Raw genomic sequence first — 14,558 nt, 5'->3', positions numbered from 1 at the left:
CCTCACCCGCTGCCGCCGGCGCCGCATTGCGCCTGCGCGCCGCGGGGGCCGCTGGGAGTTGTAGTCCCGGGAAAGGCGCGCACGTCCGCGGCATTGGGGCGGTCACAGAACCGCGATCGGCGCGGCCGGACAACACCTGAGAGCAGCGAGTCCAACCTGTGAGCCAGCACCACCCCGTCAGCCACACCGCGGCACTAAGTGTCCCCTTGGGCACCCCCAGGGGCAGTGACCACTCCCCATTCCAATGCCTAATCACCATGAAGAAATTCTTCCTGATGTCCAACCTAAAGCTCCCCTGGTGCAGTTTAAGATTATGGCCTGGCACCTGTTACCTGGGAAAAGAGCTCGACTCCCACCTGGCTGCACCCTCTTATCAGGGAGTTGTAGAGAACAAAAAGGTCAGCCCTGGACCTTCCCTTTTCGAGGTTAAACAGCTCCCTCAGCCACTCTTCATCACACTTGTGATCCAGCCTCTTCCCCAGCTCTGTCGCCCTGCCCTGGTTCCATGAGCCAGGGCTGAGAGAAGGTCAGCACGCAGCACACGCTGCCCTCAGCCCTGCTCCCACCGCCACCTTACACAACCACACACCAACAAACCTCCTCTTGTCTTTATAAAGCACAGGGGAAGCAAGGTTTTCTAAGCAACCCAAGGTACAGTAAAACACCACTTCGAGCAACATGTTCTGCTACAGCATTACAAAAAAAGCTAAGCACTTCAAGGCACACTGTGAACGACTTCTGGCACAAAATAAGAAAAATAAAGAGCTAATAGTAGGAATATCCAGGTATTTCCACCTTGACATAATCAGCATTTAAGCATAATAGTTAAGAGCAACTGTTTAAAACCGTCTCAAAACTCTCATGTAGGCCTTTTCCTATTGTATGTTAAAATTGACAACATTCAAACTCACAGGTACTTTCTTAGCAAAGGCTGGGGAGCTGTAGAGAGCTGCCCACACACCTTGTTAGCCCAACAGAGCTGTTCTTCTTTATGTAACAGAAGTGAAAACGATCTGATGGAGCAGAGCCAAAGCCACAACAGCCTGAGCCTGGATGCTGTGCTTACACCGGCCCAACACCCACCTCCTCCTTTTAGCAGAAGGCTCCAGAAGTGCCTGAACTACAAGCTCAGTCTTGGTGAGTTAACTGAAATAACAGACAGATGCTCAAGTGAAGAATTCAATGTATATTTATTATTCACAGTTAATTACTATCTACCAAATGCTGCTGCAGAGTTAAAGGATTAAGTACATAGGCCTTTTTTTTATTTAAACACGGAAATTTTTTTTAATATATATACACACACAAGACATATGTCTGCAAGGCTGCATGATATACACCAATTCCAAAATAAGGAAACAATCAAATGGTCCAGGTGTAGAATGCCATAGATTCCTTTTCCAATCACTTTACAAAGTGGGAAGAAAGTGAGTGACAGCTAGCAAGGAGAGGGGAAAAAAGTAATACTCTACAGGGTAGCTCTCTTTCATTTGCTGGAAAAATCAAAGTGTAAGGCAGAGTCCATCTCAGGATTAAAACCTTTGTAACACTTACTACAAAAAAAGGCACCCTCCAACAAAAGATTGCCCGTGCTGAGGCAGGGCGGGAGGAGATCTCCGCTGCAGGTTGGGAAGTGTTGGTGGGGTGAAGGGATCCAGCCAAACGGCCACCAAGGGAAAAACAACACAACTGAAGATTGGCACAGAGAGCGCTGCGGGCTGATTGCTTTCCTTCTGTCCAATTTAATGTCACACTGCTCTGGTGAGGAGCAACGGGCCACCAGAAAGGCCCCGGGGGTGCAGGACGGGGAGAACAGTCACACACAGCCTGCTGTGAATGGGAGCGGGCGGGGAGCTACTTCAACAGGAACACTGACCTGAGGAGGGAGGAGAGACTGGAGAACAGGGATGCCAACTCCACTTCTCAAGAGCAACACGACTGCAAATACTGCCTATCCAGGCCGAGGAGACAGGCTGATCACATGCATCACGTAGAAACATTCACTAAGAGCGTAAAGTTTTTTTCAAGCACTATTTCTTGAGGTTTTTCTGCATTATGAAGTTTTCCACCAAAGGAATGTACATTTTGTAGGACATCTCAGGGCTATTATTTCTTAAAATCCCCCCTTAACCCTCCCTCCCCAAAATATTCTTTCTCATTTTCCCTCATCATAACCTTCCCCTTTTCTTACTTCTTTTGAGGCTCCTGGTTGCAGCTCTCCACCTCTGAGCAGCCTAAGTTGCCACTTGAATGCCTTGATTTTATTTTCCTTGGAATAAGGGAAGTTGAACAGTAAGACAAATCTGAAGATTAAAGCTCCATCTCTGTTTGTAGGTTTTTCTCAAGTGTCCATTGATAAAACCACCCTCCTTTGCCCCCTTTCCCCAAAGTATTTATTTACACATAGGCAGAAAAAAAACTCCTCTGAAAAGCTCTGGACTGTCCTTTTAACTTAAAAAAATAATAAAAAAGAAAATAAGGGGAAGGCACTATGGAAAAAATTACAGAATGTGCTCAACCGTACACCTTTAAGAAAAAACAAAAAAGCTGTCAGCACAGCATTAATAGACTTCAGTTGTACGTTGGAGTTTCTCAAAGCAGCTCTGTGACTCAAAAGTAAAAAATAAAACAAAAAGCCACACAACTCTTCTCCCTTCCTCTGTTTGGAAGCTGCTGAGCTTCAGAAGAAAGTGCCAAAGGAGAAGAGACAATAAAAATTAGATTAACACCTCATTTTCCCAGGCAGGAAATGCTGAATGTTGAAGGCAAAAGCAGAAACTGATGATTTTTGTTTTTTTTTAAAGGCAGGACTGTGGATTTGGTTCTTCTCTCATGTCCCTTCATGTCAAGTGATGACCGTTTGCAGAGAGAGAAAATACCAGCAGAGTTTCTCCCTTTTCCTTTAACTGCATGGCTAGGACTTAATATGGCATTAAAACTTCATGCACTGATGGACAGAGGAGGGGGAAACAAGAAGAGTTGTGGTGGTGAGACTTTAAGTGACCTTAAAACACTCATTCGCAAGAGTGAATAAAAGGGGATAACCCAGGAGCAGCTGAGGAAATTTGTTATTTTCATTTTTCTCTCTCTCTCTCCTTTTTTTATTTTCCTTTTTTTTTTTTTTTTTCCTTTAAGATAGGTTTTGGTGTGTAAGTTGAACTCTTCCCCCCGCCCCTGAAGTTCCGTACTGAGGGAAGGAGGATCACCTCACGGTGAAAGGTGACTCCGGTTTTACCGCCGTGTGATTTTTAGGTCACTGGCTGCAGTTAGGCTCTGTATGTGTATTTACTGTTTCTCTGGTTTCCTTAAATAATCTCTAATATTTATCTCTAGATGTTCCGGTTCACCGGGGTCACGTAGTTGCGTGGGAACATGCCCGTCTGTCCGCGGCACGCTCCCTTCCACCAGTTGGGGTCAGAATTGTCAAGGACTTGGATAAAGTCTCCGCGATGGAAGCCCAGCTCTCCTTCCTCTTGGGGATCGAAATCAAACAGAGCCTGAACGTATGTTGGTTGCTGAAAGGGGAATGAGAAACATGCACACAGTGAGAAACACCCACGGATTCCAGGCACCCGCGGGCAGGAGCTGTCTTACACAGCAGAATAACAATAAACATTTTGGCTGCTCCCTTTCCCTGCAAGGCAGCTCCCAACAGCTGCAACAAGGTGCTAAACCAGCAAAGGATAGGCTATGGAACACCTCAGAAAAAGGTCAAGTTTCTGTGAAAGAGCTGAAATACAGCAGACGATTCTGATGTTTTTCTACTATATTTCACTCTTTCTGGCCTATTGTAAATCTGTGTTCTATTGCAATACAATAATATTGCCATTTACTTGTCCTGTTTTCATTATTGACAGCACAAACACTACTGATCTACACCAAATTCCTCCTAAAAACTGGATGTTGACACTTCACACATTTTCCTTAACTCTTCTGTCACAGAACATTTTGCCTGGTCAGCAAGTCTTCCTTTCTGATGGAAAAGCTAACAGTTCATTTAAAATACATTTGCAGTCCTAAAATTGTGAGGCCAGGAAGGTCTCTTCATGCCTGTCCTTTCCAGCCAGCTATTTTCTCATCCTCTCTTCATCCCTGTCCTGGCAGTGCAGAGCCAAGAGTTCAGTTCAGACAAACTGTGACAAAGTTGCCTGTGGCACCTGGACAGCTGCAAAAATGCCACACCTCTTGTCTTCAGGCTAGAACCAGAATGCTGTGCAAGGAGGCAAAAGGATTTACCCAGAACTGACAAAACATGCAATTACATGAAATGATACACTCTGGTTGACCTGGGAAATGGAACAAAATAAAGAGTTGGATATACACAAGCTGCTCTGCTGGCATTTCACAAGTTTCTGGATTCTCTTCACAGTGGCTAGGTCTGAATCAGAGATGCTCCATATGCTGTAACCAGCTCTTTAAGAAAGTATCAAAGCCTCTCTGGGGGCTGCACTTCTGGCTATGAACAGGTATAAATCACAATAGAATCACAGAATTGTTTAGGCTGAAGAAGACCTTCTAAGATCAGTAAGTCCAACCATTAACCCAGCACTTCCCTATCCCTTCTTACTGTGCCCTGTAACAGGAGCAAATCCATTTTTAATTCACAGGAATCAGATGATCTTCCTGCAACAGAATCCATAAACATTACAAGTCAAATGTTCAAGCAGCAACAATAATTTTGCCTCAACTCCAGGGAGACCAGGAGTGTGGGTAGGCTTTGCACAAGAATGCAGATTATTTACTAGCAAAATTTTGACTGCAGGATCTAAAGAAACTCTTCCATAGGTAAAAAAATCAGTAAGCTTCTTTCTTACTCTAAAATGCAATCCCACTTCAGACTGTGGTTGCAATAGCCTGACCAGGGCACTCTACAGGGACACTCCTCTTACCTGTGGCACCTGCTCAATGTCCCGGAGAAATATTTGCTGGTTCCTGGAGACAGATGTGGATCTGTGATAATCTACCAGCTCGTTCAAAGAATTGAACTTCACCACCCAAAGGAAATACTTGCCAGCCCCATCTCTAAGCACCTTGAAGTGCTGCACATCATTTCCAAACCTGTGTGGGAAGAATGAAGAACATAAATGAAGAACATTATTAGCCATGGAGAACTCCTTTTGGGATCATCAGCACAGAGTTTGGGAAAAAGGGTTCTCCAGGGCACGGTGAAAACTGTCAATGACATTGATAATGTAGATGCATCACATGCACTTTGAGATGTTTGTTCCATTTGCTGTCACCTGTGTTGCTTAAGATGGTGCAGAATCCCAAGGACAAATGCCAGGGACTTTGCAAGGTCACAGTAACACGGCTGCACTCTGGTGCTTTCCACTTCCCAGCCCCACACACAGGATTGTGTTGTGCCAGTCAAACAGCACAAGCATCGTGGTTTAGCTCTTCATACCCACAAGTTTAACAGCTGACTCAAGCCACTCTTGCCATGGTCCTCTGCTTCTCACAGTCCCAGTTCCTCCCTCCCACAGCATCACTGGCTATGTGCAACAATGCAATGCATAAGCACCAGTCCCATTACAGGCAAATTCTTGGAAAAACCCTGCCACAGGGAGGGCAGGATTGGCTCTTTTGACAGCCAGCACAGACTTGTGCAAAGAGCTCTCTTATGAAACAAAAGGAACACTTTGGTCTTAAAAAAAAAAAAAGCCTAAACCAAAATGTAACAGAAAAAATCCCCTCAAACCCCAAAATGTTCAAAGATGAAGCTGCACACATAAACCAACCACTTCAATTCCATATTAACAAATTTTTCTGACAAACGATGGCTTTCAGTTGAAGCTACATTTCCAATGGTTTTACTCTGAATAAGGAGCAACTCTGGAGAGGTCCACTGGGATTTCCTAGATGAATGGCACATTGGTATTTCTACTTCAACCTAAAACACTGAAAACAGAAGGCAACTGTTCCCCCTCGGCATGCATGGCTCCTACACATTAGTGGGGAAAGCAGACACTGCCTTGAAACAACCCCTGTGTGCTGCCTCTGCAACCTGTGAGCTCACAATTTCAAATCCTGCAGATCACTGTTTAGGAAAAGGACTTTCCTAAATTATACACACAGGAAAAACCACCCAGCTGAGACATTGCCACCAGATGGCAACACCAGGCTGAACAGGCAGGCCCAGCGATGCCACTGTAACTTTCTGTTTCTTAAAGGAATGTACTTCCTGCAATTGAAGCTTCCATTCATATCTAATATTCCAGCCCAGATGACTCTATCCAAGACAGAAATATAAACATCTCTAAAATCAGTGGCTTTAATCCAGTTTGCTGGCATGACTCAGTGCTGCTGTACAGAAGGACAAAAATTTGGTTACAGACCAAAGATGACCAGAAAAAAAGAAACAAATCTTGTTGAGACAGATCATTGGCAGCCCCAGAAAACAGAGCCAGCTGGAGTTGCACATTAATAATAAAAAATGTTGTAAGGATTCTAAAGAAAATCTTGTTTATTTATAGTAGAAAGGGGAAGATTACAGAAAAAAAATTTAAAAAACCCAAAAACCAAAACAAAACAAAAAAACAAAACCAACCAAAAATCAACTCTGGAGGATAGATTCCCTCTCACCCCCATCCTACATTAAATTACTTCACATACCTTTTCAAGTTTCTAAAATCAGAGAATCACAGAATTGCTTGTGCTGGGAATCACCTAAGGATCAGCTCATTCCAACCCTCCTCCCATGGCCATGGATACCTTTCACTACACCAGGCTGCTCCAAGCCCTGTCCAACTTGGCATTTAACATTTCCAGGGATGGGGCAGGCATAGCTTCTTTGGGCAAGCTGTGCTGTGGCCTCCTCAGAGAGAAGAATTTCTTCCTAACCCATGTGGAATATACTTGTGAGAGTTCAAGCAGACCTCTGGTTTCACAGCTCTATGTCCCAGTGCTAGCCAACAGGAGTGTCACCAAAGCATGTGCCAAGCAGAGAAAAACGTACTTGCAAAGGTACTACACAGAGAGGAGATAAAAGAATAGCTTGCACTGCAGAGGAGGAAAGAAGGAGGATGGGAGGTTGTCCACACTGGCTGCTTTGTGGCTGTAAGAGGGAGGAATGGGATCCACAAAGAAGCCACCAGACAGTGCCTGGGCCTGTGTGAGCCATGTGCCACCAGGTCAGTCCTGCAGACTCACTGCAAGCCAGAGCAAAGATGTTTGTTTTATTAGAGTGGGAATAAATGTCACTAGAAGAACAGGAATGCTACAGGGCATCTGTGAGATTATTCCTGCTCCTCAGTGCTGACGATCACCTGCCCTTTACTCACCAGTCCAAATCAGCAGCTGCCTGATTAGCACACAATTGCTCCTGGGCATGACTTACTTGACTGAGAGGGAGAAGTCCCCAGGAGCACTCTCACTCTCCCTGATGAGGAAGGCACCATCGTGTCTCTGTTTGCCCAACATTTCTTCAGCCTTCGCTCTGGGAATCTTTCCAAAAAACCACCTGTGTGAGGAGGAGAAGAAAACAATAGGAAAAGTTAAGACTTTTAATCCATTAATGGAAGAGCCAGAAACATCAAAGCTCTGAAAATAAGATCTTGTCTGTGCACTGGCCCATCCTGCACATGTGGAAAGTGCATTTTGTATTGAAATCAATTTCTTGTTTCTTTCAGATCAGGTGGTAAGACACATCTGCTTCAGCAGAGAGAATCAGTATCTGCATCCAGCCGCTGTTTGCTCCTGCAGCCCAGAGTCCAATCTCGGAGCCCTACCAGAGTCCTGCAGTCCAAGACAAATATCATCTGTCAGAAAGCTGAGGCAGGTGCCAGCACTGCAGTTACACCCAGAGCAAGTGAGAGAAGTTCCTTCAAGGTCTCTCTGCTCCATTGCAGAGGAGTGCTGAGCTAGGCACGGATTCCGTTCCAGAAAAGATGCTGATGACACTTGTTTCAGGAGCCTCATTTCTTGCTTTCTCTCACAGGCAAGACAATCCAGCAGCTTTTACAGGAGGAGTCACATGAAGTAGCTGCCTCACACAAACCACATCCAAAATTCTCACCAGCCACAGGCTGACCATGACACCAAGGCTGAACCCACCTCAGGCCACCAGATCGTCAGCACTGACCAACAGCCTGGTCACGGGATCCTTGCCCCCATTTACATTTGCACTTCCAGACTAATCCAAGATTAAAGGCAAAGAAGGGATGAGTGGTAGGTCACATGGCATGAGAAAAGCAGAAGTATCTTCACAACTAAAAAGCAGAGCTTTCAGCTCTGAGGAACAGATCACACAGGACAGCAGCACTTATCACACCCACAGCCACGCAGATGACTGACCTTAGAGGACAGCATTTCATAACAAGAGCTCCACTCACACAGCCCACTGTCTGCAGTGAGGGTTTTGCTGCAGCAGCAAGGCAGGAGTTGCAGAATCTTTCCTGAAACAGTCGTTCTTAAGAGAAGCTGGAGCCCTCATGACCTCAAAAAGTCACCAGATCTTTATTCTAAGGGAAAACTACCTCTAGAGCTGAAGAAGGACTGATTACTTGGTTACCAAACACACTTTACTTGCTTGAAACTCTCATTGTGTACTTTTTATCCCAAAGCTCCGTCCCTCAACCATCCTATTTTCAGCGATCAAGAACTTCCCAGCATTTTGTACACTCTGGATGGTTTAGCACCTGTGCTGCTTCTTGGCACCCGAGGTGAGGTGGTGCCAGACCACCATGGGAGACCCTCCTGCCCCTCACTGCACACTGCTGCCCACAAAAATCAACCAAGGGAAACTATTAAGTGAAACTCCTTCAGAATTCAAAGGAGGTATTTAACTTCATGGGCTTCTGGCATTACTGTCAGAAAGACAAGGAAGTCTTGAATTTTCTCTCTGCCAAATGCTGCTTGAAGCAAGCTTTATATTATGATTTTAGTTATCTTGCCATATTTCTTGTTTACAAAGTGTCTTAATCCTGTTTAGTTCTCAAGTAATTCTCAGTTACTCATGTAATGAGTTACTCTCATCTTAAACACAAACAAAAAACAACTTCATCTTTCTCTGTAAAGTAAGAGGGAAAGCCTGAGAGAGCTTCATAGAATCCTTCCTGAAACCTCAACAGTTCATCTGTTTTCCCCCTAAATTTTACTGAATCACTACAAAGTAGAACTGTGCTATTCTTTTAAAAGAAGTAACACTTCCAAAGTGACAATGCCAAACTACGTAAGTTTTCTGCCAGCTGCTTCTAAAGCACTTCAAATAAAAAGACTAAGAATCTTTCACAATTCTTGAGCTTCCTTGCTGTTTTATAGCTTTACTGCCACATTAGTCAGAGTAAAAGAACCTGAATTAAATGAAAAGAAAACACCAAAGATGAAACAAAGTTATTTTGCAGGACTACTGTCTACTTAAGAACACAGCTGTACAGCAGCAGAAGTGCTGTGCACATATCTTTGCTATAGAATGTCTGAAAAAATTAACAAACAACACAGCATGTCAAAAATCCCTTGTGGAGAATTAGGCAAAGTGAGAACGACATTCCCACAGCTTTTCTTCTGAAGGGCTAAGCCTGATAAGGCTTGACTCCAACAAGCTCTGTAGTGCAGGTGGAACTCATCCTGTCAGCACTGCAGCACCAAACGCAGGCATTCCTGCTGATGCTGCACAGCCAGAGGGAGCTGCACTGACTGTACAGCACAGGTTCTCATCACTTCCAGCCTCCCCTCAATCGGCACTCTGGCAATTTTTTCGGCTTCACTTCGCACAATCATTTCACTTGGCTGAGTTCCTCCACAGAAATTACAATACTGCTAAGTGAGACTTCAGCAATATCCCAGGACAAGCTGATAACAAACACGAAGACCTGAGCCTGGATCAGATCCATGGTGTGTTTGATAAACAGCAAAGTCTTCCCCTGCCCCCTTCAAGAGCAAGGTGCTGCCGTGCCTTCACAGTAACCTCCCTGCCCAGGGCTTCCTGGAGCTCTTCTCCTCCTGCCCACTTCTGCTCAGTCTTTGCTTTGTTAATTGAGGTGGCAATTCAGATTAACCCTTCAGGCTAATTCCCAGGTGAGTCTGGTGACTGAGAGGTGCCACATTTTCCTTTCAGCTTCATCTGCTGATAGTTACAAAGTGATCTGTAAGATTTGCAAAATACAAGGAGAAACACTGCATTTAATACCAGCTGTGCAGTTGGAAGATTTAAGTCTTGGATCCTAGGACAGGATTTAAAGCCATATTTAGTTGCTTTCTTTCCAAAATCTTTTGAAAATGAATTGAAGGTAGTCTGAGTAAAGGAACATTCTCACTGCTCAGCTGCCTGCAGTTTGTTTTTTGTATGACCTGTATGGCTAGAGCTCTGCACTACAGCTAAGCCAACATTATGCTATAAAAACTTTTGCATAATTTTCCAGCGTTGTTAAAATGCAGTAGTTGAGACTCCCAGCATTGCTGACACATGACACTGCCTCCATGAAGATGCCATCATCAGTTTAAAACATCTTCAGATAAGATCAAATTAACTATGCTTAAAAACCACTACCAAATTTGCCCACTTGCAGGCTTAAATATTTTTCATTCCCTTTTGATATAAAACAGTGAAAAACTGACAACTCTATTCCTTGAAAACAAAATACCATGGAGGATCACCAAATAAACTGATCATCATAGGAGACATCACTGCAGAGTAACTCAAATGCCTGGAAAATTGTCATGAGAAGGTACAAACATCAAATCAATGTGAGAGAAATTGCAATGTGGATTTGTGATCTCCAGTGGATTGGTACAATCAGGGTAAACCAAACGTGTTACTACAACAAGGCTCCAAACAATTTCAGAATTTTCTTGTGTGTCTTTTCTTCGCTTCCTATTTGGCTGCCCTAAAATGTGACACCTCTTCTTCCTTCTTGGGATCAGGCCCTCAGAAGCTTCCTTCTGCTATTTCAAAAGGGCCCTTAGAAAAATAATGCTTGATTGCAATTAACTGCAATATCTTCATTATATAATGACAGTCAACACTTACATAAATCATCAGTTTTTGTGAGCAAATGAAATGCTACAGCTCCTTGTAAAACCCCTGATTACAGGTTTTGCTTCTCCCTCCTAAACCTTTCTTTGAATCTGTTACCCAGAGCCTGCTGTTCTTGTTCAGATGTTGCAGGATCTCAAAGGTTGGCAGAACCAAAGTTTAGCAGAAGACAGCAGAAATGCATGAACTGACACAAAGAAAATACCCAGTCATGAAATGCTACAGTTTTCATATGCTGGGTTCATTACACCTAGGGGGAAAGGCTCAAAGCAGTTACTCAAACACAGCTCTCTGGAGCAGCACTTCAAGGCTTGTGTAACAGCACTTTGGGGTCAGCCAGCTTTGTGAGGAAGGTGTTGGACCAGATGCCTGTTACAGGTCCTGTCCAACCTTAACAATTCTGTGATTGTATCCTCAGGATGTGACAGACACACAACAAGTTCAGCTCCAAATACCCTTCACCTTCTGCAGAGCTGTGAATGTCATGATTTTTACTCTTAGCTGCTCAATAAGTAAAATTGAGAATCATCACAAGACACTTTTCCTGGGGCAGTGGTAATCACAACTCTCTGCTGAAGGGTTTTCTGCTGGTTTATGGCTGCTAACCCCAAGGTTGCTCTGTCTGACTTCAAAATACACCAGAGCAAGCACCAGAAAAGCCTCCCAAAACACCCTGCTATGCACTACTGTGAAAGGAGTTAAAGCCAACACTACAGCCAGAGACACAACCCACCAGATGTCCTTTATCTGTCCATACATTTGAGTAGATCTGGTAAAATTTTAGCAGAAAACCATCCTTCTGTTTGTGGGGATGCCCAGAGTACGACCAAGGGAGTCTATCCCAAAACTCTACTTACGGATGGGGTTTCATTTCTATGTAGTTCTTGGGAATAAAGCCATCTTTTCCATTGAGTTCTGCCTTGTACCAATTCTGATCGCATTCTTCATTCAAAACCTGAAGGAAAGAAGCAAACAAAAATTAAACTTGAGATACAGTCAAAATACAAACAAGACTGATGAAGGTACTCGTTTATTCTTCCCATTTGTGTTGAGCAGTTTTTGTGTTTATAAAGTTAAACACATTCAAACAGCAAATGTAGATGAACAAAGTTCCTTCTTTTTATTTTTTAAGGGGATACTTTTCTTGCTGTAATTTTAAACATGAATGAAAGACCAGGAGTCACAGGAGAGGAGCCACACGAAAAGGTAGTTTTAAAAATAAAAAATTGATATTGCAAAGCATATTTGCTCTAAAATTTTTGATGCCTTATTTTTCATTGAATTTCTGTCAACTGGTACGGTGCAATACGCCAGCCTGGTGCACTGACTGAAAGTGATCCCTTCAATATTGTGTTATGTTCTGTAAGTAAAACCATGCTCTTGTTTGAAACTACCTCTCCTCAAGATGATTTTATGTTGGGTATAAACACCTCAGAGAACCTGCCCCCTTCCCTTCACGACTAAACACCACAACATCACTTCTCCTTGAGCACTTTCATTTCTTCTCAGCTTTCTCAGGAGGATCCCACAAAAAGCTAGATCTAAGTTAAAAAAATAAAAAAGCCTCAAGTCACAAAAATATCACATGATTAGCATTGCCTGAATGCAGGAAGATGAGGAAATACAAAGAGAAAGAAACATGAATACAGATCCAGAGATCACATACTACACACACACAGTTATGGTGAAGATATCCACAAATCCTCAAAGTAAATCTTTTACTGTGTCATTATATTCCTTTATTTCAAGGGTGGTGAGAGGAAATAAATAAATAAATAAATAAATAAATAAATAGAGAGAAAGTAAAAGCAGACAAGAATTTGGAAGTGCATGTCTTACAGCTAATAGGAGAGCTTCAGAAAATTAAACTAAAGATCAGTACTTGCTGCCTTTCAAAAGTGTGACACACCAACACCCTAAATCTGCCTCACTGCTGACTGCTACATATGACAGAGAAAAAACTCAAAACTTACTGAAATGAAATGTGGCAAAGGAAAGAGAGCAAAATGTGAATCTCCTCAGCAAATCGCAGTGGGTAATAGTTACCTGCATGTTCCTTAACTCCCAAGGGAAGAGGCTGGTGGGATGTACATTCCCAGGTGCCAGCACTTCCACTGGGGAATTAGCACAGCAGAATTTAGGTGAGCAAAGATATCCATCTTTACGGCCCATTTCAGGATATTTTCAGCTGAAGAGGTTTTAACACTTAAAAGATCCCAAGTGCTTACATGTGGATGAAACATTCAAGCTGTCTTTTGTGCAGTTACTGCTTTGGGCTTCCATGCATTTATTTACAAGCAGGGTTCCAGCATGCACAGCAGAGTTCAGTCACTTAGCAGGGATAATCTGAGCACGGGTCATGGGCAGCTCAAGCATGGCTCTGTTACAGGCTCTGAGGTGAGAGCTCACTCGGGGAGAACTGCCCTGGATCAGCTGATGTCTGCTGAACTGCCTTGGAGCTGCAGGACAGCGACCTGGGCAGGAACTGATTCCTCCTCAACATGAAATGCAGTTCTGGGATACTGAGCAGGGACGACAGAGATCAAAAACAGGTGTCTAAAAAATGTGAATTGCACAGAGACCTGGGAGGGCACAAGCTGAAGCCCAGAGCTGTAACTCAGTCATGCAAAGATTTCAGCACACAGCTCCCAAGAATCAGTAATTTGGGGCTGTTCTGTAACTCAAGCTGCCCTGACCAGAGTCCTGCACAATAGAACACAACATATTTTAGTATGATTTCTAATAAACCAAATCTTACACAGTGGTGTTCATTCCTTTATCAGAGATTTCCCCCATGAGCTTTGATAAGCTCATGTGCTACAGACTTGTTTCATCACCATCAGAGAATGTTTAAGGGATCTGGCAGTCTGTTCTTTTTCCAGAAAGAATGGGTAAACTGGAGTTTCACCTGAAGGACACTGCCACAGTTTTGGGGGCTTGGCAGTAGGTATTGAAAAATTATCAGAAATTCTAATGCCCAAATGTAAATTATTTTAATGAGTTTTATCTTGCTCTGAAGATATGCTAATAGATGTGGAGGAGCCAAATCACATCGGGCTTGGGGTACTCATTAATGCCTGGCCTGAAGCCAAATGCCAGCAAGAGAGCAGTGCTAAGGGATGCATTAAAGCTTTGAGACCAGAGTAAAAAATAGCTGATTAAAGGCAGGGTAAGGTAACTGCCGACATATCTGCATGTCCAACCTGTTCAGGGGATTCTGCAGTGATGAGCCCTCCACAGCTCCCTCCTCAGCTGCTGTTTGCTCCCAAGTCCTTTTCCTGCCTCACACCCAGGCTGATGTTATCTTTGCAGCCCGCTGTCCTTTCTAGGATCACTTTAACGAGCTGTCACAGCTCCATTCACAGCCTGGCAGGCAGCCAAGGACCCATGCCCTGTGTTATGGACCAGAGAGCTCACACACACACACACTCACCCTGTAAACTCCCCTGGGTTCCCCTTTCTGGCTCTCCCAGAGAGAACAGAACACACTGTTTTCTTTCCAAAGCTCCATGTTCCTGTATCATTTCAGCAGGAGTCATCTCCACAACACAGATCTCCAAAACCATTTCTTCTGACAGTGTCAGAC

General features: G+C 43.8%; 1 protein-coding gene across 1 annotated transcript in view; it reads right to left on the bottom strand.

Annotated features, from left to right (window-relative positions):
* Nucleotides 1-1,171: 1,171 nt before the first annotated feature.
* The window catches only part of GRB2 (growth factor receptor bound protein 2), a 48,966-nt gene continuing 35,579 nt past the window's right edge, over nucleotides 1,172-14,558 (bottom strand). The window contains exons 3-6 of the mRNA XM_063409233.1: nucleotides 11,830-11,927; nucleotides 7,337-7,459; nucleotides 4,890-5,058; nucleotides 1,172-3,515 (exon numbers count right to left, since the gene is read on the bottom strand). Of these exons, the coding sequence (XP_063265303.1) occupies nucleotides 3,330-3,515; nucleotides 4,890-5,058; nucleotides 7,337-7,459; nucleotides 11,830-11,927 (576 nt within the window). The 3' untranslated portion in view covers nucleotides 1,172-3,329. The remainder of the gene's footprint in view (nucleotides 3,516-4,889; nucleotides 5,059-7,336; nucleotides 7,460-11,829; nucleotides 11,928-14,558) is intronic.

This window comes from Prinia subflava, chromosome 12 (assembly GCF_021018805.1).
Source record: "Prinia subflava isolate CZ2003 ecotype Zambia chromosome 12, Cam_Psub_1.2, whole genome shotgun sequence".
In the NCBI taxonomy this organism is placed as follows: domain Eukaryota; kingdom Metazoa; phylum Chordata; class Aves; order Passeriformes; family Cisticolidae; genus Prinia; species Prinia subflava.
This window is presented reverse-complemented; position numbering and strand designations above follow the sequence as displayed.